At 47.4% G+C, this 26,750-nt stretch overlaps 1 protein-coding gene across 1 annotated transcript; it reads left to right on the top strand.

Annotated features, from left to right (window-relative positions):
- The first annotated feature begins 264 nt into the window (after window positions 1–264).
- Window positions 265–24,871, top strand: BOK (BCL2 family apoptosis regulator BOK). The gene is given in 6 exon segments (XM_061574992.1): window positions 265–352; window positions 355–433; window positions 12,686–12,993; window positions 19,450–19,578; window positions 20,275–20,438; window positions 21,886–24,871. Coding segments are annotated over 6 exon segments (894 nt in total). The 3' UTR covers window positions 22,012–24,871.
- Window positions 24,872–26,750: the final 1,879 nt, after the last annotated feature.

The raw sequence follows: 26,750 nt of genomic DNA, 5'->3' as shown, positions 1-26,750 counted from the left end.
AACACAAATAGATCATTATCTATCTTGTCTGATTATAATCTGACACGATTTACCCTCCGTATAATCCGTCTCTCTCCGAATTACACGAATAAAAGTATCCCTTACCCAACCCATCTCCCCTTAGTGATCTGCCTCCTTCCCTCCATGAAATGAGTGATGGAGATGATTGATGAGAGTGGGATGCTTCTCTCTCTCTCCGCACCACCGTGACTCGAGGCACATCAAGACGGAGGCGCCAGTGGACGGCCTCCTCATGAATAAGTGATGAGGAAGATGACGACGGAGCCTGGGGGGGGTGGTGGTGGTGGTGGAGGGGGCTTGAATGAGGGCTGGGATGACACCCACACACCGTCAGTGGAACTCCTCCAGAGTCGCGAGAAGTGAGCGCAGAGGGAAGGAGGCGGCACGGGGACCACGGGCCGAGTACACACGCGTGAGTAGAGTACACACGTGTAACTACAGAGCACACACACGTGTGATAGAGTACACACGTGTGAGTGCTCTGTAACTACAGACTACACACGAGTACCCTGCCAGGGAGCGTGAGTACTGAGGATGTGTGTAGTGTGTGTGCGTAGTGTATGTGCGTAGTGTGTGTGTGTTGTGTGTGTAGTGTGTGTAGTGTGTGTGTGGTGTGTGTAGTGTGTGTGTGGTGTGTGTAGTCTGTGTGTAGTGTGTGTGCGTAGCTTATGTGCGTAGTGTGTGTGTAGTGTGTGTGTATTGTGTGTAGTGTGTGTATAATGTGTGTAGTGTGTGTAGCGTGTGTGTGTAGTGTGTATGTGTAGTGTGTGTTGGGTGTGTGTAGTGTGAATGCAGTGTGTGTGTAGTGTGTGTGGTGTGTGTGTAGTGTGTGTGTGTAGTTTGTGTGGTGTGTGTAGTGTGTGTGTGTGTAGTGTTTGTGTAGTGTGTGTGTGTAGTGTGTGTGTAGTGTGTGTGTGTGGTGTGTGTGTGTAGTGTGTGTGTAGTGGTGTGTAGTGTGTGTGTGTAGTGTGTGGTGTGTGTGTGTGGTGTGTGTGTAGTGTGTGTGCTGATGCAAAAGGTTGTGTAATAGAGTAATAGTGAGTTAAGCTGTACACACGTTCACCGTGTAAGCAGGATTGAATGCAGTGTGGTAACTATGAGCGTGTTGAGTGTGGTGTACTATCGACTGTATGACACTCATGTATCGCAAACAGTGACATTGGATGCAACTCAAGCAATTGAGTGTCGTGTCCAGGATTTAGAAACGTGTGTACTGCACTGCGTGATACATTGGGTGTATAATACATTGGCTGTGTACTGCATTGTCTGTGTACTGCATTGTCTGTGTACTGCATTGGATGTGTACTGCATTGGATGTCTACTACATTGGATGTCTACTACATTGGATGTCTACTACATTGGATGTGTACTGCATTGGATGTCTACTGCATTGGATGTCTACTGCATTGGATGTCTACTGCATTGGATGTCTACTGCATTGTCTGTGTACTGCATTGTCTGTGTACTGCATTGTCTGTGTACTGCATTGTCTGTCTACTGCATTGGATGTCTACTGCATTGGATGTCTACTGCATTGGATGTCTACTACATTGGGTGTCTACTACATTGGGTGTGTACTGCATTGGGTGTGCACTACAGTATTGTGAGTGTTGAGCAGGGATGGGCCTGGAGAGTTCTTGGATGAGTGACCACCGACTCCCACTCCCCCAAACGACCGGACACATTCGTCAATAACTCTGGCCTTAAAAGGAAAGATAATAGATCATAGGCGGCGTTTCAGGCAATTGACTTACTTCTTCAGCGCAGGCACCACGTTGTCTTAGTGGGCTATGCAAGGCTGTGTGTGTATATATATGGTGATTTAGCAGTGGGCAATGCAGCAAAAATCCATTGTTGTATTACACATCTATGGCCCCACGTCCGTCTATACAAGCCCGCGTTGGCCGGCATGGCGAAGTATGGTCGTATGAACCCCTTACGGCCCTATACTTGGGTGGAGGAGGCCCTCATCCAGCAGTGGATTGATGAATGGGCTGCATGGTGTGTGAAGGATGGGGCGTTAAGTGTGCTGTGATTGAGTGGTGTGTGTGGAATATGGATCACTCGGCGATTTCGATGGAGTCCGTCACAGTCTGCCTCGAGCACTTTGTCTGCATTGAATATGTATTGGGTACAGTATCGTTTACAAAGTTGTACGTGTATGGGTGAGTTATTGTACTGTTTAAAGTATTTTTACAAAATGTAACCAGGAAAACCTCTTGTCATTGTCATTATCCAGTGGCATGCGAGAGGAAAACAGGAGTACGCAGAGAAAACCCATGCAATGCGAGGACGTAAAGCCTCAGAAGCTCTGCACAGATGGATTCAATAATCCAATTCTAAGCTGCTATGTCTTGGCCAACTTTGCAGGCCGAGCCATCCAAACACGTAGCCCTTCCCAGGCAGCCTCCAGTCCACGCTACGTGCTGTAACTAGACCTGGCTCAAGCCAGATTAGCTTCTGAGTTATGACAAGAATCGGGAAAATTCATGGCGAATTGGTCATACGGAGTGGGTGTGTGTGCCCCAAGTTGAGTGTGTGTAGCGAGCAGTTGGTGTAACGTGGTTAGTATAGGGTGTGTACTTGGTGGATTGTGTTTGATGTAATGCAGAAAGTATTGGGTGTGGTAGCATAGGGGAGGGTCTGGACTTGTTGCTGCTGCAGTGTCACCTACGATACTGTAGTGCCAATGTTTACATCAGTTACACTCATGCACAGTGCAGCTGGTGGCTGTTGATGGCATAGGGTAACCATCATTGCTATTCCTACAGTACTACCGATTGTTTCCTTATTGCAGTGATTTACCTATTATCCGCTCTTTCTATTGACCGCAATCAATTATATATCTCATTGCAGCCTCTAACTCTTACACAACTCTAACTCTGGCCTCTCAATGTCATATTAAGGGCAATTGGCTGAAATATCACCTATTATATATTTTCGTGTCAAGGCCACCGTCTCCCTGTCAAGGCCACCGTCTCTCCGTCAAGGCCACCGTCTCTGTCAAGGCCACCGTCTCTCTGTCAAGGCCACCGTCTCTCTGTCAAGGCCACCGTCTCTCTGTCAAGGCCACCGTCTCTCTGTCAAGGCCACCGTCTCTCTGTCAAGGCCACCGTCTCTCTGTCAAGGCCACCGTCTCACTGTCAAGGCCACCGTCTCTCTGTCAAGGCCACCGTCTCTCTGTCAAGGCCACCGTCTCTCTGTCAAGGCCACCGTCTCTCTGTCAAGGCCACCGTCTCTCTGTCAAGGCCACCGTCTCTCTGTCAAGGCCACCGTCTCTCTGTCAAGGCCACCGTCTCTCTGTCAAGGCCACCGTCTCTCTGTCAAGGCCACCGTCTCTCTGTCAAGGCCACCGTCTCTCTGTCAAGGCCACCGTCTCTCTGTCAAGGCCACCGTCTCTTTGTCAAGGCCACCGTCTCACTGTCAAGGCCACCGTCTCTCTGTCAAGGCCACCGTCTCTCTGTCAAGGCCACCGTCTCTGTCAAGGCCACCGTCTCTCTGTCAAGGCCACCGTCTCTCTGTCAAGGCCACCGTCTCTCTGTCAAGGCCACCGTCTCTCTGTCAAGGCCACCGTCTCTGTCAAGGCCACCGTCTCTCTGTCAAGGCCACCGTCTCTCTGTCAAGGCCACCGTCTCTCTGTCAAGGCCACCGTCTCTCTGTCAAGGCCACCGTCTCTCTGTCAAGGCCACTGTCGCACTGTCCAGGCCACTTTCTCACCACCTCCTACCTTTGCTTATTTGCAGACGAAACAGCCATATAAAGCTGACAAATCTATTTCTGATATCCGAATGCAATGAGTCACCGGGATGTGTTGGCAAATTAACCCTATTGTGTTCATTTAACCACACTTTGTGTAGATACAAGGAATATATTGTGCGGACAATAGAATCATCCCTGTGCGCCCACCACATCAGGGTAAACGAGATGGAGGATTTTCATTGAAATCAAAGTGGATGGTTATTGAACGTGTTAGTTTTGGGTTGGGTGGTGCTGTGACGGCACTTCTATTACAATCAGGACGCGAGTTAAAATCTCAGTCAAGGCTCAATAATCATATTGCATGCTGGGTTGATAAAATGAGTACCATTTTATTAATTGACGGTCGAAGCCGCGAGTGGTATTCACACACAATGTCTTTGCGTGATCCACCAACCTCACATCCAAAACCCCGAATGACTGCCATGTGCCTTTTATCTAAATCACCTTTAGTGTGTCCGATCCCATCAGATCATGGCAGCTGAACAGGATTGCGCCTGGATAAGTGCTTGGGTGGGGTGACCACTGTGCATGTTACGTGCCACTTCGGCTCCGGGACTATTGTGTAGGTAGCAGAGGGCACGAAAGCTACATTTCTATTGTACTATACTCCAGTATTATGTTCCCCCATCGAAGCTCCTTGCCTGCATCAGGCCGCACGGACCAGCGTGAAGTAATATAACCCCCACGACCCACATGGCATGAAGATGGACGGCCCTGCTCCAGCAGTGCACTGATAAAAGGGCTGTACATGCCACGCGTGCACGCCAGCTACGTGGTCTATGTTTCGACACTGTGTGTCAGTGTCCGGGTAGGGGCTGCTGGCGAGTGCTTGAGATGGCTCCATCAGCTCTTGTACGCGAGTGCTCTTCTCATTGGAAGCATTTCTGAGTCTTCCCTTCTGCAAGGGGCGGCTGACAAGTCACTGGGCATACGGCAGATGGTCCTGGATAATTTTACTTCTCTGTACGGACACTGATTTTTAAAGCCTCTTGACATTTGCTTAGCAACTGGGAATTGAAATACGCGCTCGGCTGTGTTGTATTTGTGTGATTTGCAGTACTGTATACAGTATTAGGGAAACGCTACCAGCTGTTTTTGGTGCAGTCAATACAGTGCAACGTCGCATATCCAACCCTCTGGGGACTGAGGTGCAGTTTAGGTTAGATATGTGAAAAGTTTGAATTGAAAATGAGTCACAAACTGCTATGTACATTGGACGTTCCTTGACAATATGAAGGGCGTAAGCAAATGCGCGCAATGTCAAGAACACATTGCTGCGTGTGAAGAGGTCACATCTGTGAACATTTGTAGAAATGGAACCCATGCCATGCACCATGCTGGGTGTGGGTGGTTTTCATTGGCCAGGTATATTGTGGTCATGTGATGCCCAGATATGCGGGGTTCAGTAATGTTGGTTTTGTTGATTTGGGTTTTTTTAAGATTGGACTTACAAAATTTTAATTTCTACATTGGAGAAAAAGTGCCTGTGACATTTTAGTTAACAGCAAATAACTTTGTCTAGACACCTGTCCCATGGCATGCGGAGTTAGGAAGATGTGCATCCACGGTATATGGTACACCCACTCCAGTGGCATTTGTACAACATTTGGCCCCCAGCATGACAAATGCAGAGAGTATGAGCACATCACGCCCTTGTTAAACATTTACATTGGCATCCATTACAGTTCGCAGATGTTAGAGGTTTGCACTGATAACGCACACAACGCTCGGAATTGTTTAGCTCGTCCATGTGTTCACAGATCAATGACTTCCCATGCATATTATCAGGACAATAAAAAAGGCACAAGTATAGCTAGGTTTGTCTTGCTGAGTAACAAGATACTTTCTTTTGTTTTCAGAGACATCCTGCATTGGCATGTTCATCCAAATTCATGACAAAGAGTTAATTTTCATCAGGGAGAAAAATGTAGTGCTGGGGAAAAAAAGCACACAATGCTCAAAATCAATACAGGTTATAGGTCGGTGTTCCATTTTCCGTCGACCGGCAACTTAATCGCCGTGTAGGTTGGGAGAATAGCACCGACTGATCTCTGCTTGGTCCACATAGACTGCCTCCGAAGCAATGGATTGCTCGGGTACGTCACCGTGCCTGGGACATCATGGAATGGCAGTCTGAAGTTGGTGGTTCCAAAAACATGGACCCTTGAATTGGCCTGGGGTGCATTCGAGCAGGGTTAGAATGGCCCCTGCCATTATAATGTGGAATGTTCACCATTAGCTCACGGCTGCCGATCAAAGTGAGACCCACCTAACGCTCAGTTGAACGCGGCTTAATACTTTGCCAGTCAAAAATAGGTCGTCTTTTTTTATCCCCAATTCTTAGACAATTGTGAAATTGGCGTCGTGTCCCGAGATGAAGGTTCAATTGGTAAATGTCGCAGAGCAGTGCGCCACTCCCCGTCTATTAGAGAATGACCTTCAAAAGATGACATTGGTGAACGACAGTACATCTGAGATTACTTCAAGTGACCAATTTTTCCACAATAGGGGTGCTGCGCCTTCCCACTTTGCTCTGTGACAGGGATGTCCATCGATGATCAAACTGAAAAAAAATTGTCCGATTCTCACAGCTAGAATTCGTGCCACGTTAAGCGAGAGACCCACGTGAGAAGGATTATAGCTTTGCTGAAACCAATTGGCATGTTTTTTTATATATATAACAGATATGGTGGGAGGTATTTTGGAATGAATAAAGTTTGAGATAAATTAACAGTGCTGGAATGAGAATGGTGAATGAGGAGTGTGCTGTGGGCATCTGTGTTTGACTTTCCTGGGCCTGCTGCCCGCAAGAGCCTTGTAAATCTTTCATGGGACCAACTCTGGCGATCGTGAGACAAAACAAAACCTATTTTGCTTTCCTGTCACTTTTTATTTGCGGCAGTTGAGAACGAAAGAGGTACTTCAAAGGGTAAAAGCTTTTTAGCCTCGGTGTTGTAGACAGAATAGATCTGTACAGCTAAACTTGTCTTATTTTTGTAAATGTCATTACCATCTTCACATATACAGTTCGACAAACGTCAGTTCTTGTTCGCGCGATTTCACTCGTGCATTGTGAAGAATCTTCGAGTCCATGCATCGGCTACTCCGCTGACAAATAGGCAGTAGGTAGCGATTGATGAGTTTTCTCTGCATGCTGCGCTGCCTTGACTTGGGTGAAAAAGCTCGACAGCCTTGAAGAGGTGCTCTGCAGCGTAGCGCTTCCCTGTACCGGTCACCTACTTGGCGAGAAGCGAGACATCGCGTGCACGAAGTTTGCCGCTTTCAACAACGTGCACCGACCAGCATTGTACAGCGCGGCATTGACGAGTTGTTAACTACCTCGCCTGGTATACAAGAGATCGTGGGTTCAATCCCGATGCTGACGCGTGTATATTTGGAGTGTGCATGTTCTCCCGCGGTCGCGTAGATTTTTTTTCTCCGGGTTTTCTAGTTTTACCATACACATTGAGAATCAAACGTGCGTCTGCAGTATTTGGCCGCTATACATTTTAACACAATAAGCCACTTCGTTGCGCTATCATTTGTGGCCAGGTCGCTTCTGAAAAAGAGCGATATAGCTCAGTGGGCCTTACCTGGTAGAAACAAAAACTTTAGTTTAGTTTAGTTTTTGTTTCGTTACAGTTTCAAGTAAACCTAAGCCAGAGCCCAAAGTCACCCAGCAGTGCTGGACCCACCAAACAATGAACTGCAGCAGTTGTTTTGAAACTGGCCGCACCTTGATGGCAGATGGCTATCGCTCGGACGTAGCACAGAAGAACAAAAGAGCGCACACGTTAGTCGACTTTATTTGCCAACTAAAATAAGAGATTATGAAATTACCGCAGATGACGATCAGGCACAGCGCTGGTGCTGGTTTCGTACTCGAGAGCGCGTTGTGCACGGCGCTTTAAAAGTGTACTTGACAAATGTACAGTATTGTCCAAGGCCTGAGTGAAGGGAGATTTGGGGCTGCGTGGGTGTGGAACCACACAAGTCATGGGAATTCGCAGTGAAAGGGAGAACTCCCATGTGGATGTGTGTGCATGATGACATTATTTATTTTAGCATTATGTACTCAATGTTAACCCAAGAGAAGTTTGATATTCACCGGATGTGTTTTTACGCACGGTTGGTTTCTGCAGTACACGCGTCAGAACGCGTCTCTCGTGATCGGGACATCCGTGCCGCTGTTTAGATGAGCCGGTGGTGGCCCTGGCCCATTGGGGGACCCAACAAAAAAAAAAATATTGCCTCCACCCTTTTTCAATTTAGAAACTCCTCGTGTCAGATATAGAGATACAGAAATGATTATAGATAATATAGAGATGTTAGAGATATCGTGAGATGAAATGAATGTCTACATATTGAGAAGAGATACAAACGAGATGGAGGGAGTGAAATGATAGTGAGGTAGACAAGAGACAGAATAAAATGTTATTTAAATTAATCCTAATTATTTTACTCTTTGGTTCTTTTGGTAAAGTCACGTAGTTAGAAATAAAATAAAACAAATCACGACGTTTCGATCGTCATCGATGACGACCGCCTGTGTTGCGATCGAAACGTCGTGATTTGTTTTATTTTATTTTTCTACCTACGTGACTTTACCGAAAGAACTAAAGAGTATGGATTCCTGCAGTCACGAAAGCTTCAAATCAAGACCTAATTATTTTATTTATCCTTGCCAACTACGGCTGCTTGGGGCATAAAGCTTTTGCTTAGCGTGCTGATAACAATCACCACTACTGAGAGGAAGCATCCCTAAGGCCAGGAAAGGGGGCTGCTTCAGGGTAAAAATTACATCATTTTAATCTCATTTGCAATGGTTTTGATTTTGATCTTTCCTGTCTGTTCTATCAGCCTTGAGTTACACTGGAATATTATCTGTTTAGCTCATGAATAATACATTCTCACATGCACATTTATGGTCGTACTTTGAGCTTAAGAATCTATTTTAGTCACTTAGTCTATGAGAGCGACCCTCTAGCTGAAATGATGGGTCTCCGTTTACAAGAAGAAATGATCGTGGCTATTGTTCTGCGCGGTGGTTAGGAGTCAACGAACCCGGATAGGATGCAATGCTTGGCAATGAAGAGGCTCTAGAAAAAACCCAATGGTGGGGGGGAGGTGATGCCCAAATGTAAAGCCTTTTAAATAGGGCCCTACGTCAGTGCAATATGTACACGCAGGGGTAAACAGTCTAGATGAATAGGATTTAGATGGAATGACGCAGTAATACTTGCGAATGAGAGTAACCCACAGCGGATATTAATTTGTCCCCATCAGTGCTGATGAGCTGATGATGCTATGGTGAAGCTCTTATTAGTGCCAGGCTCGCTGCAAATGAGGCTCCCGACCTGATGGTTCACATGCTCCCACACAGTTGAGTGAGCCGCTCTTAAAATAAATAAGCCTTTGGAAGCACCGTGTCAAAAACTGGCTGTGCCAAGTTTAGGGCAGATCAGGCTTAGTGATATTAGGGTAGGGTTGAGCAATAAGAGAAAAGCCAGAGTCTCAAGGCTTTTTCAGTAAGGTCCTCCATTAGCATGATTGACCAGTTTCAAAGGTCCGCAAGTATAGATTCAAGAATCCATTGCCTTACTGCCAGCCATATAGCTACTTTGCAACATTCCTGCATGTTTAAATCCTTTGTCGAGCTCGTATATCCTGATATCTTGAATGTATATTTAGTCAGATCTCGGAATGCTAATTAAATATATTTGCACCTGGCTGAGTCCATGGATAGAAATATGTTAGGAAATAACCAGGTGTCTAAGGTTTGGGAAGTTGTGTGACATAATAAGAATTCTATGTATATAGCACTTTTCACCAATGATCTAAACGCACTGTACAGGACACAGCAGCAGACACTCAGCATAAAAATAATTATATTATAATCCATTTACCAAATGAACTAAAAGTTTAATAAGCGAAAGTGTATAAATATATTTGAAGACACATTTTTAAAATGCCCACAGACTCAGAGATCCTTGATATCTTGTGAAAGAGCATTTCATAGCCTGGGGGCTACGCGGGGAAAAAGCTCGGTTACCCATCGACCGAAACCTCGACCTGGGAATGCAGAGTAGATCTCCAGTCCAGTGGAGGATTAAATCCGTCTGTACAGACGTTTTGAGAATTATTACCTTGTTGCGGTGGGCGGGTGTTTTCTGGGAATTCCGCTCTCCCGCCACTTGCCAAACACTATTGAATGAAATCGGCCAAACATCTGAAATGCAGGACCCCCTTCCGATTTCCTGGATTTAAAAAAGAGCATTCTTATTCTGCGTCTTGCATGAACGTGTGTCACCGATGGTGCATCTTGAATAAATATGTGCTTCCTGTGTGCGCCGCATGGATATGTTTTGTGACACTTGCTGTTTACATTACCAGGGGATCCATAGCCCTTCCCAGTACCGTTACACAATGCTTGGTGACCAGTGACTAAACGCGTACAGTAGCAGCATCCTGGGTCATCTGTGCGACCCTCTTCCAACTGCCTGTATATAGAGTTTAGTTGGAAAATCAGGACGGCTTCGGTTTATATACTTAAAGTCATAGGACTATACTCGGTTGTGTTTTTAATGTCTCGCATTGAAAATAAGGCAACCATCCGTGGACGGGCTGTGTGCGCGTGAGTGCACTACCCATGTGCACAGTAGTTAGCACGCTGCGCCACGAACCTGGCGACCCGAGTTCGATTTGCGATCACGGCCACCAACACCGGTAAACGATTACCTGAACCGGTCCTGGGCCTCCTCTAGGTCGACCTAGCCTTAAATGAGTACCTGGTGCGATGTGTAAACGTCAGCACTGGGAAGACAAAGGTGGATGGGCACAGTGCTGTCCACACCCACCACCTCGTGTGTGTTTTGCCGGGTGTCATAGGTGCCCGCTAAGAGCACTTGCCTCAACAGTCTGTTAAGGCTACAAGGGGGATATTTGTCTTTGTTGCAGTACAGCATGTGGTAAGTGAGCCCCTGCATTGACAGCACTTGTTCTGAAAGTCTATGTATCTCAATGGGTCGTCTTTGTTCTTGTCCATAGGATATATGTACAGGGAGTGGTGGCGGAGTGGCTCAAACAATGCTCCACCTTCTCATGTTCCGCCAAAACTTGACCATCCGGGTTTGATTTCTAAGGTCAATAATGATATTTGCCATCTGAACGTGGCTTTGGGCTCCCTTATTGCTCGCTCAGCCTAATGCTGTATCTACATTTACGATGATGTGGTCAGCTTCGCCAGCGAGGAGACACGAGGCGTCCAGATGTATACGAGATGACCATACCACCCCCCGAACTCGTTGCACTCCGTGGGCCTGATTCTGCTGCTCGCTTTGAGCACTTGCACTGGCAAATCTGCAATTCTAAACAGAAGGAGTTTAGCCTTTCTGTGCGTGGGCGTGTGTATGTACTTCGGAAGTTTATTTACACAGAACGTTTCTTTGGCTCTGAATTCAGGGGGAGGAATGATAAGCACCGTCCTTAAGTGTGAGAGGCCCCATTTGGGTGCCAGCACTCAATGTTGAATTGCCAAGCTTGAACTCGAGCTGTGTGCAACTTTGAGTAGCCGGCTGACTTAATCATTTAATCGGCAAGCAAAACAGACGGGGTGTGGCGGTTAGGGGCGTGCGTTTCCCCGGGAGCGTTGGAGGAAGTCCCATCACCCGAGTCCACTCGGCAAAATCCAAAATTTTCGATTTAAAGCTTTCGTGACTGCAGGGATTCATCTTCTTGGTTCTTTCGGTAAAGTCACGTAGAAGGGAAATAATAAAATAATAAAACATAATAAAATACAATTCTCACAACGTTTCGGCCACAACGCAAGCAGCCGTCCTCAGGTGAAGAACAGGTCTGTCGGAAAGACATAGGTTGTAAGGGGAAAAGATTAGGGTTTCCTTAAGTTGAAGAGGAAGAGGTAAGAGCCAATTGAAATTCATCTCTGTTGGCGAGACAGACCTGGGAAGTGCTGAGTGTTGTGTAATGTCTTATGGCAAATTTTCGTATTGTCTCTGGGCAGTTTGGCCCTGGGAGACAATTCCAGCAATGCATAAGGATCTATAAGGCAGCAATCAATCAACAATACTGTCTGATTGGGTAGTAATTACCAGATAATTTTCCAAGTGTGGATCAGCAAAGCACGTCACGTGCATGTTCATAGTGTGTACGATATTGACAAGTGGCTTTATTGTGGAAGCCGTTAAATGTTTCATCGCGTAGGAATAATGGTTTATGTAAATGTTATGTATGAATAGACCAGTGTCTAATTAGGTCTCCATCAGATTTGTTCTGATGGAAAGAGAAATAAAATAACGGCAATGAGTTGAGGGATTCTATTTTGAAATGATTGTATACGGCGTGTTTAGATATAATTCTCCCCAGTTCTTCCCATTAAATATTTAGATTTTTTGTAGCTCAGAGGTGGCTCCCCGAAGCCACGTGGCTGTATGTTGAATGAATCCCAGCAATCTTTGCATTTGGAGATGACTTCACCATTCTTGTGCATATTCTCCAGACTTGTGGTGGCCACCAACTGAACACAGCCGAGATTGTGGCATTTTATTTTGTTATTCGGGTGGCAGAATGATATAAAGGCAACTCTATACCTTCAGTATGCCCGAGCCGATTTGCGCTGCGGAGAATTACGTTTGCAACATTTTCAATACCTTGTGCGATACGGCTGTTTTTATTCAAAATGTTTTTTGGTTTTGCTTTTGTAATTTTGGTGACCCAGGTAAGTCATGCAAATGAGACTCCTACACCCTCATCTTTCGAGTTCTCACCTGGATGAACAAAATCAACTTTAACCACCAGATGTGCCGATTATAAAACTTAAGCGCCGCATTTCGCAGCCGCTTTACACTTCCCGACATCTGAGCAGAGCGTCTGTGCGGCAAACTGGCAGGTGGCGGCGGGGGGGGTGGGCTCCTGCCCGCTTCGCGGCTGCGCTCCGTCGCGGCCGCCCGGAGAGCCCAATGAGCGAGCGAGCCATGGACCTGCTGCGCCAGTCGTCTCTGCGGCTGTCGGTAGAGGTCCTGGACGCGCTGGAGCGCGGCCCCGGCGAGAAGCAGCTCGTGACGCAGGCCAAGGCCCTCTGCCGCGACTACATCAACTGGCGGCTGCTGCGCGCGGGCCTGGGCTGGGGCAAGGCCGAGTCGTCGGCACACTCCTGCAGCAAGTTCACCGAGGTGTCCAACACCGTGCTGCTGCTCGGTGAGACGATTGTCGCTCGCACGCGCGCGCGCCACACCCTTACGCTGCTGTGTTACACTCCGGTGCCACGGGCCACGTGTCGCAACGCCTGCGTTAGTGATCAGCACCACCCTGTGCTGGGATCCCGTTAAGATGGAAGGAAAATATCATTTCACAATGATAATTGCAACTTGTAACACGCCGCGTGGTATTTGTTCGCCCTTGAAGAGAGAGAACGACTCGGAAGCGTGAGGAGGAACCAGAGGAGCGGAAAGGCAGAAGCCAGGCAGTGAGCCGGCACGTATATCAACTGCCCAAGCTCTGCGGTCCTTTTTATATCAAGATGTTCTCTCTCATTGTATGTTGGACTTCTTTCGCACCGTACGTAGCCAACTATGCTAATTGGAGGTGAGGGGGAAGAACTAAACACAAAAGAGCAGTTCCAAAGAAATACATTTTCAATTTGTAAGTTACCGAGGCTCTGCATATCTAACTTTGACGGACTGCGGTGTACAATTGTGTATCAGCAAATTGATGTAACTTCATGTCATCCAATGAGATGATATTGGCGATTGGCGAGACATATGTTGGAAATAGGAAGGATCCAAGGACGGACCCGTGTGGTACGACAACTAGGCATGGCATAAGCTATGATTGTTAGGTCACCCAGCTTGATGAACTGTTATCGACCATGTAGGTATCACTCAATCCACCCAAGTGCCGTACCCAATACACAGAACCTTGACCTTAGCCGCCCGGTCAGTATCTCATGGTCGATGGTGTCGAAGGTGGCCGAGAGATCGAGACTAACCAACGCTGCGGCGCACCGGCCATCCATGATCTTGCAGAGGTCATCGGTGATCTTTCGTAGAGCCATCTCAGTGCTGTGGAACTTCCGGTATGACGACCGCACTGAATTGATTCTGCCCGTCACAGCGACATGGGGAAGTAACCGCTTCAGACACAGGCACTCTGTGACCTTTAAAATCGGGTGGTAAAGTTTGCGGTGTCACTACGGTTCAAGCCAAACTTTTCTCAGGAGCGGTGTTACTTGCGCCATTTTAAACCAGTCTCGGAAACAGCCCTCGCCGAACAAAATATTTGCCACGTGGACAATGAGCGGCGCAACCACGTTCGAGCATGGTTTGAGAACATGTGCTTATAAATCACAGGTCTCGCTGCGTGTATTGTGAGCATAAGAAATCGATGATCGGATGTATCATAAATCCCTGGTAAAATCACACACCCATAACAATACCCCAAAGGCAATTCAATCTTGGCTCCGATGTGGATCAAATATTTCACCGACGGCTCTTCCGGATTCATTTGCCAACTTTGGTGTGCACTTTGCACCCAGGTTTCACGTCTGCCGCTTTTACAGCCAGGTGTAATAAATACGCTGGGTTTGTTTGGGTTTATGGCCTGGGGAATTATTACCCACGGGCGTTCAAGGTTGAATGAGGCCTTCTGTTGATTATATTAGACTGCTCACGTCCTCACTGTGGTCACGTTAGGATTGCCACCTGTTCTGTATTCTCAGGACCATCCTCTGTCTCAAGCAGCTCTTGTCCTGGGACATTAAAAGTCCTGGTTTTTGTCACTTGCGTAATAATAATGATACACCACTCAAGGCAATGCTTTTAGATGAAGTGGCAACTCTATGACGTGTGTTGTGCGTTAAGATTAATTCAACCAGAATCCCAGCATGTTTTGTTACGTCAAGATGACGTAACCATTTCGTGTGCGTATTATACACATGGCCTCATCAGAATCTATATTTAGACTGGAAGAATCTGATGAGCTACGAAGCTCTTTTTCACAGACGTCCAGCATGGGTGGATTAGCAAAATACAATAACAACACAAAAAAACGATCGGTGCGTAAAGAAGAGGTTAGCAGGTCACAGAAATAAAAAAACTAATACATTATATAAATACAATTGCATAAGTAAATACATGCATGATGGTTAAGAGCTCAAAATGAGCCAAGATTACGGAACATTTCAATGCAGGCAACAGAAGGGCAAGAAAGCAAAACTGCAGGACCGGTTTTTGACTCCCACGTGGGCGAGACGATGTCACATTAACACGCGGCACCTCGCGGCACCTCCCACTGGCGCCTCCAGCATCCACTGGAGTGGCGCCACGGTTATCGTCCTAAGCTCCAACCTCTGCGCTCTCATCGCAGTTTTTTTTAAACAATTATTTGACATTGTAGTTTCTTTGTAAAACATTTTTTTTTTACAATAAATGTCAACATGCAAACACAAACTCCCTTCACTTTAATGTGTTGTTTTAGGTTTCTTGTATTGATAGTGAAAAAAAGATTTTTAACAGCGCGGTCAGGCATTTGTTTCTATCCGCTGTTTAAACTCTCCCAAGAGTGTATATTCGTTGGGTTGAGGCCAGGGTATAATTCCACCAACCCCAGCATTGCAATGAATTGTTACAATTCGGGACCGTAATTTGACTCAAGAATTGATTCTTGATTTTGCGGTCTTGTTTGCAATTATTTATGTGGCCCGTCTCCTCTGTACAGTTCCGATCCCTCCATTACCTTAAATCTAACGTGAATGTGCAACGTGTGCAACGTGTGCAACATTTGCGTGCACCACGAGTAATGGAGCCTGACGTGCATGATCTGATGCATTGAGGGCGTTATGTGGAGGGTAGGGGGGAGAAGTAGGCAGAAGCGAGTCCATGGAGGATCTTGAAGACAGTGAGAGTGGTTTGGAATCCCGTGGAGGGATTTTGAGGAGGAACGGCAGGGTGATTCCATCTCATTTAAGAGTGCCTGGATAATTTGGAATTTTGAGGTGCGAAGGGATTTGATGAGTCGAGGCTTGGGGAGGGCGAGACGAGAGAGTCACTACTGATGTCACTACACATGCACGAACGTCGCCACGGCCTGTGCGGAATTGGTCGGTGGCCGACAATGATTCACACGCCCAGCGATTGAATCAAATGTCGGGATTCAGGCTCACAATCCGATTCAATAAAGTCAACTGTTGTCCCGTCTCGTTTCATCATCTCGTTCGAAGTGTTTCTCGCTCGTTTTGTCAGCTGCGTAAGCCCACGCATGGATTATTAACAGATGAATTGCAAAGCATTGTCATGATTACAAGAATCGATTTAAAAAAATATATTTTGTTGGAAAAAAAATCGATGCATCGCTATACGCTTAATGAGTAGGTCATCACGTGCTCGGGGCTCTCCTTTGCCTCACTCTGTTTTTTTCTGAAATGTCAGTGCCGGTCGGGTGAGTCCGGTTGGTCGCGATGGTTGGTCGTGACTTGCATGAATTCCGTTGTTTCATGGCACAAACGAGAGGAATTTGACCTGTGATCTTGCAGTGTTGTCTCCCCCCCCCCCCCCCCAACCTCGCTGCGGCATCTCACTGCGCAGTTCAGCTCTTATCTTGAAAATACGTTTGAGATGTGTCCGCGTATACTGTACTCGTTCAACAGGCTTGTTGCGTGCAACTAAAGCAGGAACTACTACCAGCCTCAAACTTCATCATCTTGGCCCAGCGCGTTTCACCTGTGGTCTTACTCCATTCTATAGCAGTGCAGCTCTCATCAGGGAAAAAAAATCAGACTTCCCTACTGTGTACACAGTTCATCCCTTTAAAGGCACTGGTCAAAAGTCAACTTGATTTTCTGCTCGAATGAATATTGAGGTCGTGCTCATCTCCTGTTTACAACAAGTAAAGGGAAATCAAGTGGTGACAATGTATCGACCCCGGAGGTACGATAGGCGTAGTCAACCCCCCCTGATCGAGAGCTGCACGCTCTCCTCTGCTGAGCCACTTTCAAAGGCATCGGTAGCCAATCACATTCTGTGTCCCACTGACTAAGCCCCACAGCCTATAACCTGTGGTCTCACGGTGGTCGTCCATCCAAGCACTGCCCAGACTCGACTCTCTTTAGACTGAGAGCTGGCGAGATCGGGCACATTCTGGGCGCTTTGGTCATAAACACGCAACCTTTTTGGAATCGCACGTAAATTTAATATGCAATCAACACTCAGCCACCCAGTTCGCCATCAGTTGTAGCCCGACCTGTAGCAATAAAACCATGTGGCCTGCAGTTCTCACTGGATAAACTGAACTGAACGGCTGCCGAGACAGACCCCGCAGCCAAAAATCCGCCCACTCCTCCCAGACATCGTTCAGTCGCGTGGCTTGTGTAAAAGGCAAGCGGGCAGCCACTTAGACTCAACAGCTCTGTCTCGAGCAGCAGCAGCTGACAAAAGCCATGTGGCGTACCATACAACAAGCAGCCGCCAGCAAGAGACCAGAGGAATTAGAAATGAAGGCTGCCAGGATGCAAACATTGCAAAGCTGGAGAGGGCTGCCTAGCTGCAGTACTATGCTTTACACCACAGCTACACGGTACAGCCGTAACCATGCATTCGTTCAGAATTTACATTTAATTCGTTGATGCAGGACGGGATTGGAAGCTACATTTTGGAATCGGACTGGGGTAGCATGTTTTTTTTGCGCATGTATAGTTAAGATATCTGTCGTCGTGGATAATTTGGAGTTTTGAAGTTACTTGGTTGCATCTTCTTGGTTCTTTCGGTAAAGTCACGTGACTTTACCGAAAGAACCAAGAAGATGAATCCCTGCAGTCACGAAAGCTTTAAATCGAAATTTACTTGGTTGCCTTTTTGTGTGCGAAAACGCTCGTCGTTTGAAAGCGAGGAGCAAATAGTATTTCTTTTAACAACAGGTAAGATTCAGCATATCTTATTGCCAAATATTATTTCCATCATCTCTCATGTTTAGTTCATCTGTATGTTATCAGATAAACAGATGCCTATTTCTGTTGTCTGACCCTTCTCCACAGCCAGGCTCCTGTAGCACAGCCCCAGGGACTTGGCTCCATAGACAGACAAAAGTCTCGGACCTGGCTCCATCACTGAGATCCTGGGGATTGCCTAGAACAGGGGTCGGCAACCTACGGCTCCGGAGCCGCATGCGGCTCTTTACGGGCTGCTTCTTGACGATATGTACGTATGTACAGTATGTACTCAGATGCATTGCGGCTCTTGAAATACTGAATTTTGTACCGAATTGGAAAGAAATGGCTCTTTTTGTTATTTTGGTTGCCGACCCCTGGCCTAGAACGTGCCATCACGGCAGAGTGATTGTGTCAGCCCACACTGCACAATGACCACTGTTTGTGCATACCAATAATAATATCGTGAGGAGTGCAACTGCGCTGGGTTTTTTGTACGTTCTGCTGCTGTACAGCTTTCCGATGCATTTTCGGGTTGTGCCGCGTGTTATTCGGCACTATGTCCGATGTTTCTCTGCACGTGCTGGGGGCGTCTTTTACCCCCCCCCCCCCCCACCACCTTGTTTTTTGCTTTGTTTTTGTTCCATACAAACCTTGCGGAGGTTTCAAGGTCCACGCCAGCAAGTGGCGGATTAGATGACGTTGAGTTTTAACTGTTGCCATGTCGTAGACGACGCTGACCGGGTGATGAAGATCGCTGTTTTTCTACCCTTCTGTGTACGCATCTCTTGGCGCAGATTGGGCAAGCACGGATCGATTTAAAATGATACAAGTATATTCTCATGCTTCACGACGCATGCATGGAACCGTGCGTGTAAGAATCAATTATTCACTATTCATGCAAATCATGTGGAAATGATGTTCTCTAGTTACCTTCAGGCCGATGGAATGTATAACACGTCAAATGTGATGGAACATGCGCACTCGATAAGACGAAACAGATGATATTCGAATCGCATTTTGAGTTTGAATTGCGACGATTTATCGAATCTCGTGGGGGGGGGGGGGCGATTTGTTACATACCTAACGCATACGAGATGTACGCTGGTAACGCCATATTGTTCATTGTTGTTGTGGATGAGAGGAAGTATTCCGGCTCACTAGTGATCGCTTGTTCAGGATATTGTGAATACGAGGAAGTCACCCGGCTCATTACACACACTTCCTATTATCCAGAATATTACGAGTGAAGTTCTACATTGCACATTTTGTGATGGGGTCGAGTGTGTGGGTGCGTGTGGGTGCGTGTGTCCATGGTGCATTGGTTGGACCACTGCACTACGATCCCAACGACCCAAGTTGTATTCCTGCTCACATCGGTGATAAATATCTAGACCGGTCCTGGGCCTTCTCTAGGTCGACTCAGGCTTAAATGAGTACCTGGTACAGTGTGTAAACATCAACATTGGGGGGGATAAAAGGCAGCCAGGTGTGATGCTGGCTACTTCATCCTCTTGCTTGCTGTGCCGGACTTCCAAGGCTGTTGTCGCGAACAGTAGTGTAGGCTATGCGGTGGATCTTTGTCTTTTGAGTGATTGTGGTGTTGGTTGTTTAGTTGTGCATGCATTGAGGTGTTGTTGGATTAGCATGTCAGTGTCTGCGCGCGCACGTGTGTGTATTGCGATGGCGTTTATTGATCCTTCGGGTTTGTGTGTACTCTGCGTGCTGTGTGCCAGGTGACGAGCTGGAATACATGTACCCGAGCCTCTACCGCAACGTGGACAAGCACCTGGGCCTCTCGGTGGCGTCTGAGGCAGCCGTGACGGAGGCTCTGCAGGCCGTGGCTCACGTCTTGTTCGGCACAGGTGCCAGCCCCTACCCGGCTTCCCGGCTGCTCCTCACCCCGAGTCACTCCCCATGCTCCCCGACAACTCCACTGGAGCCGCTCCAGAATGCGTCATCATGTGGCCCTCGAATGACGATCCTACGGATACTGGGGAAAACGGACTGGCTCTGTTCATGAACCATGCTTGTAGTCTGTGCCCGGAATCTATCGCTTGAATAACTGGTCCGAATCAGCAGCCACTGGGCCACATGGCTCGATTGCAGTGGGGGTGGGTAGCTCCATTTCCCAAGTGAGCTGCATTCTTTACCTGGGCTGGTCTGAGGTCATGGGAGTCATAGGGGGGACACGTGGTAGGCGAGTGGCATCTGTCACCAAGTCGAACCTTAGAGCTGCGTGTTTGTCAAAAAAAAAAACACTGCGGACATTGTCAAAAATAACTTATTTTGGATTCGGATACCATAACCTAAGTAACGCATGAAGTTACACGTCGTTAAATATTTCTGTATTTTGATCACTTCCCTCTGGCCACTTTGCAATTCCCCCTGCTCAAGAAGTGTGTAACACTCTCATCTATTGTAACTTGCTGTTCGTTGCTGGCCGCTTGACATAGTGGCCATTTGGGCACTGCTCAACAACTTCGTGCATCCTCGCCCATCTCCGTGCGTTCCCTTACGACCCCCGCGTGGTGATCCCCCCACCCCACACCGTGGCGCAGGCATCACGTGGGCAAAGGTGGTGTCGCTGCTCGCCGTGTCGGCGGGCCTGGCCGTGGACTGCGTGACGCAGGGCCAGCCGGCTACGGTCCACGCGCTCGTCGACTGCGTGGGCGACGTCTTCAGCGCGACGCTCGTGCCCTGGATCCGCGCCCGCGGGGGATGGGTGCGTCCCGCCTGACCACCCCCCCCACCACCACGCACCCCCACCCACGAGACTCCACACACTTCAGTTGAATTTTTTTTCTTTTCCGGTTTTTCCCCCCATGGTGGGATTCTCAGTGATTTTCTACTCATCTCCCGTTTACAGTTTTGTTGTCTTTCCTCGCACCTCCGATTAGCATGATTGGCCATGTACGGTGCGAAAGAGTTTCAACATTGTGATGAGCGAGTGGTGGAAATTCTGCATTCCTATGGCGTGTGGGGGGGCAGTCTATTCATAGGAGAGCCACTGTTAACAATGTGGTACTCGATTTATCGACCCTGCAGAGATGGGCCGAGTCAACCAGATGGGCCAAATCAACCCCAAATCTGGATTTGAATTTGCAACCTTTTGATGGCGAGCTGCTCGCTCTGCTGTTAAGCCACCTGGCCTGTTTACGTATCCTTATATGATCTGTGTGTCACAGTTGGTAATATAGACTCATTATAAACGTTTTTCCTTCAAGCATGCTGCTACATCGCTCCCATTATGAATTTCATTTTTACAAACCCACTCTCTCGGCCTCGTTATTTCACCATTTTTAATTCAAACAGAACTGAAAAGTGCACAGATTACAAGCCCATGTTGACCAAACAGAACCATTATTAATGGTGAGCCATGTACAATCCCACCATCATCTTTGACCTGGTTCAGGAAACACTTATCCAAGAGGCTAATTACAATGAGAGGTGGTCCGAGTAACGTGGCGTTAGGTCACCAGTGCTATGAGTAATGATTAAAATTGAGAAACAGATAAATTCCAATAATTGAACGGGGTGGAACTAGCTTTAAGACATGTATATGTATTAATGCCACTGAAATGTTATCAAAAATCGTGTCCTACGGACTAAATTGCTCCTGCCGCAGAATATGGAATGTCTTGACTCAGGCTCTGGATTGTAAGCAGCAGATGAACAATGTGCCAAGCTCATTTAATTCAGCAGGAACAATTTGTTTAAGTGACACTCACAACCCACAAAGGAATGATAGTGCTCGCGTCAGCATTCTCTCAGGCCTTATGGGGGTTATTTGTGCGCGACCCATGTGCGTTGGGTGTTCCTGCTGTTACTTGGCAGTAATGATTATTGCTGCGGGATGTGGTGTGCATGGATGCAGTTTGTGTAGTGCACACAAATGGTGTGCACATACTTTCTACATGTGGTGATATGTGCATAAAGTGTGAACACGTGTGGTGTGTGTGGCACGAGTGTTCAGTGTGTGTGCATTGTGTGCAGTTTGTATTGTGTGCTTTCAGTGTGTACGTGTCCATAGTGTGCGCACGTATGGTGTATGTTTAGGCTATATGTGGGATATTTGTCTTTGGTGTCTGTATTGCATGTATTGTGTACTTATGTGCTGACTGCATGTGCTTGTGTGTGTGTGCTGTGTCTGTTGCATGTGGCATGCACAGGCAGATATGGTGAACACCATGACCTGCCGGCGCAGCTCGCCTGCTTACTACTGGCTCCTGGCCACCGTTGGCGCTGCCGTGGGCATCCTGGGTCCACTGCTCGTGCCGCGTCGTACTGGCAAATGACGACCGACCCCACCACCCCCCGCCTATCGCCCCTCCGGCTTCACCCAGAGGAAGGATGGGGTTGTATACAGCTTCACTTAATTTAAAAACAGACAATGGTTGCAGGGTTTTTTTTTTGGTGTTTTTGTTTTCAACGACCGAGCATCGCCTACTCAAGGCTCTCCGGAAGGAGACGTTTAAATTATGCAGACCCGAGACTGGCGACATGCAAACAAGAGACCTCCCTAATCGCCTTCCTCCCGCTGTGCCTACGCGCCAAGATTAACCCACGATGGACGCAGGGCTACATGCCCGGGGACCCGGTGCCTCGTGAGCGATTGCTGAACCATCAAATGAGATCGAACAAGGTGTGTGTGGATTCCATGGGGTGTTCAGAGTGGAAGGTTCATCGTCAAGGGCCTGACGTAGTCCACCACAAGAGGCCATGACGTGGAGGATTCACCGTGAAGAGCCAGGTTTGGAGGGCCCAGACGGGGAGGGATGAGCTTAGAAGGCCATGCCAAGGAGGATGCTTCCTATTGGGGTCCGAGTGTTGAAGCACTAGGTTTGGGGAGCAGGGCATCAACGTTCTAGCTTGCAGAGCATTATGTGGAGGAATCCTTGTGAAGGCATGAAGATGCCACCTTGAGAAGCATTGCGTGAAGGTCCCAACGTAGATGCTGGATCTACTGTGGAGTGCTCTACGTGGAGAGCAAGGCTGCTGACTCGGTCATCCTAATGGGTGACCTTTACAAGACATTTGGCAATGGCAGGAATGGAAAATATAATTTGAAATACTGTAAAATGTGATGATAAAACAGTGTTTAACATACTGTATACGTATGTACACACATACACAGGAATTGATTATAACGCCTCTAGTAGGGCTGCAAAATCATGAAATACAACACGCACTTGTCAAAAAATATAGATTTTTATGCACATGATTTGATGTGTATATCATGGGCTTAAGAATTTATATAAATTAACATTTGTGTAGTACCTCCCATGAGAGCTTCCACAATGGTGTTATGGTTGGCACACTAGATTTGTAATCCAGAGGTTGGTGTGTTTGATTCAAGTTTCTAGCGCAGTAGTGGAAAAAAATGGGGCAAGTTTCTTAAATCCTCCCCACTTCACCACCGCCTCTGTCTACCCAGCAGTATGATTGGTTACAGCCCAGTTAGTCTATGATCGGCAGGTCACGAGTGGTGAGGTAAAGCGTGGGTACACCCAACTCTTACAACCCATCTGGTCAGTGTGGTATAGTACACCAAATATATTCTCGGGCTTCTACTCTTTCTGCCGTATGACGGGAAAAGCTGACCATGGGATGTCTAATTTGGCGATCCACTTCGGTGGCTTCTTGAGCTGCCAATTGGAGAAATTAAATGGCTCCAACAACAAGTCCTCAGTGGGCAGTTGATGCGCTATGATCCCATGGTCTGGTGTCACATCCCTCGCCTTCCACTTGTGAAGCTGGTGACCACTGCCTCATTGCCCCTCCGCGTCCCATTGTGCGGATTCGGTTGAGTGCCGTCCACTGTCTGAGGTCGAAGCCAGGAACCTCCGCTGTTGGGGTTAGTGATGAGGCATCTGTTCTTTACGTTGTATCCCGCGATTCCATTCATCCGGATAGCTCGGTGCCAGCTGCGTGGATACCCTCTGCTGTTTCCCAGAACGGATGGTGTGATCATAGGCACGTTCACTGTGGGGTTGTTCAGGACTTTGTTGATCGGAGGTCATAGTTTGGTTTTTATTTTTTTCCACGGATGGTCGGACAATGTGGAACAGCACTGGGAGCCACTCAGTTGGAGTGGACTTAAGCGTCCCTGACAACGTTCTTCTAATAGTGGAGGCAGCAGTATGAGCAAGAAATTGCAGGGCTGCACCTTTACCTTTAACCACCCATAGCACATTTATTTCGACCTATGCAGACACATACTGCTTATTTCTGAATGCAGATGGATGTCCTTTCAAACAAGGTAATTAAAACATGTCGACATGCATTCACCTACAAGTTTACAGGTGCACATGATTTACACCTGGATGTAGTTTTTAAGTGTATGTAGCTTTTACATACATGTGTTAATTGCATGGTGTTACAGGTGCGCAGGTGTACATAAAAAAACAGGAAGTGTACGCGTTACAGGTGTGTGGGTGTACAAAGTTGTGGTAGCTATGTGTACATGCGTAACAGTTGTGCAAAAGTATGTGTACAGGGTAATTGTATAAAGGTGTATAGGTATCTGTGTACACATGTACAGGTGAAGATGGGAGGTGGTCCTAAGATGGCAGAAAAGCAATGCATTTTTAAATATATCCTTATGGGGTTTTGTTGGTCTTCACGGGATACTCCAGTTTCCTTCCACATGCCCAACACTCATTAAATGGTCATCAAGAATCATGTTGCCGGCATGAAGACAACTTAAATTATGACCGTGTACATTTTCCTAAAACCGAAAAATCTTTCAACTCAGACATTTGTGTATCCTGAACTTATCCCTCCAAACATTCCAATGCAGGGCCCTCTCCTTTCAAACATATTCTCAAGACTCCTCGAGGCTTACACACGTGGAACAAGGGGGGGGGGGGGCATTCTCATTTAGGTATATGTGCATGAACAGGGGGCATTATTATTATTGTTGTGTGTGCAAGAGCACACAGGTGGAGATGTAAAAGCTGTACTGTACGTGCGTCAAGGCATTTGTGTTCCAACTGCTCGTGCAGCACGTGTGCAGGTATCGGCCACGATGCTCTGAGGGGTCATGTCCCCCGGGCTACTGGACGATGGTATGCCACAGGTTCCGATGCTGACGAAGGATGTGAATGTGTGTAAGCCAAAACAAATAAAAGTCATGGGCCTTGAGAAAAACCATAATGCATGAGTTGTGGTCACTTTTGTTTTTTTCAAGTATAATCGTAATGGTCATGAGCTTACAATTACATAAATTAGGAATTCCTAAGCACATTCCTCTCAGCTGTTGTGTGAGCATCTTCACAACATGTTGGTTTCACGTTGAGCACGGTTACAAGCCACTGCCTGTGTGTATAGTTGTCCTCATTTGAAACTTATTGTAGCCTGCGCAGGGAGGCTGCGTTGTACAATTGCTTGGCATGTGAGTTAATTGGTTAGCAGTTGTCATTGTCTATTCATGGTGTGTCAAAAGGTTGGTCATTTAATTTCATCGGGCACCTTATCAAAACAGCATACCTTCAAGAACCTCAACAAAGACACACACCCCCAATAGAAACCTTAAAAGACTTTTGGGACAAGTGCCGTTAGTGCGCACCTATGAAGGCCGGCATGGCACACGAGGGGGTGGGTGTCCAGCACCACGCCCGGGTCACCTTTGTCTCCCGAGTGGCAATGTATAAGTGTCTGAGGCTGAGTCGACCTAGGGAAGGCACAGGACCGGTTCAGTCAATGATCACTAGTGTTGCTAGTGCGCAGGAATCGAACTCGGGTCGCCGAGTTCGTAGCGCAGCGCGCTACCCGCTGCGCCACGGCTCGCCCACAAGAACCTCGCACAGCAGTAATACATGCCACCCGCCGTCATGATTAATGCTGTTGAAAAACCAACGCTTTTAACATTGACGGTTCGCAGAGGGGACCGGCTGACGTGATCATTTGTGCAGCATTCCAGAGTTTGGGAGCAACGGCCGTGTAATTCATCGCGATGCCAGGTGTGAGGTTTTGCAGACCGATGTTTGAGAGAGAAGATGATCCTTTGGCTAGAATGCCTGATCAAAGCTGCAATCACTGTACAGCTTGGGTACCTTGGATCCAGCCTGTACTACAACATCAAATGTCAGTACCCTAGACAATTTATTCTCTGGTTCAAAGTCGCTTCTACGCGTATGCAGGGTTTGCATACACGCGTAAATTACACGGTGTTACAGATGTACATGAGAAAGCCGGTGTACAAGCTACACGTGTATAGCTATACAAGGTCATGTTAGGCAGACCACCAGCTCTCATGAGAGCTGAGCTTTGGTTAAAACACCTGATGATGCTGGTTGGTACATGCTGGCGGTGGTACATGCAATGCACACCTTTGCACGTTGTAAAAGAGATAACATGATCGCTGGGCAAGGCCATAGGGTGACCTGGACAGATGGAGTTTGGAAGTTGCGGTAATCAGATGAGGGAGACTGTTTATTTTGATGAAGCTGTGATGGAATGCACCGATGCCCAAGCTGGTTTATGTTCTCGCGAGTGCCCTGTGCTTCATGCCGTAAACACCCAAGGGGCGTGATTGATGTACATTTTCCACCGTGTACGCCGATCTTGCTTTTCATAGCTCGTCTGTAAATATTGAACCCGCAATGTGTGCGTCTGTGTGTGTGAGTGGTGGCACACTGGGGAGCGGTACTGTAGTGGTTAGCGTGCTGCCCTATGAACTCGGCGACCGGGGTTCGATTCCCGCTCACGGGCAACACCAGTGATGATTATCTGAATCGGTCCTGGGCCTCTCCTAGGTCGAGTCAGCCTCAAATGAGTACCTGGTGTGGTGTGTAACCATCGCCACAAGGGAGACAAAGGCGGTCGGGTGTGGTGCTGGCCACCCACCCTTTCTTGTGCCGTGCTGGCCTTCATAGGTGCTCGCTAACGGCACTGGCTCCAACAGTCTGTGAAGAGCTATAGGCGGGATATGTTTTTGAGTGACCAACAAAAAAAATCAATGACCATGACGTGTAGAGCTATGGGCTCCACTTGGCTGTGTGAAATCACGAATGAAGAATGTGAAATGCAGGAT

Source organism: Lethenteron reissneri, chromosome 57 (assembly GCF_015708825.2).
Source record: "Lethenteron reissneri isolate LAM-NWPU_2019-01 chromosome 57, ASM1570882v1, whole genome shotgun sequence".
Lineage (NCBI taxonomy): Eukaryota > Metazoa > Chordata > Hyperoartia > Petromyzontiformes > Petromyzontidae > Lethenteron > Lethenteron reissneri.
Note: the sequence above shows the minus strand (reverse complement) of the source record. Positions and strands in the feature narration are given on the sequence as shown.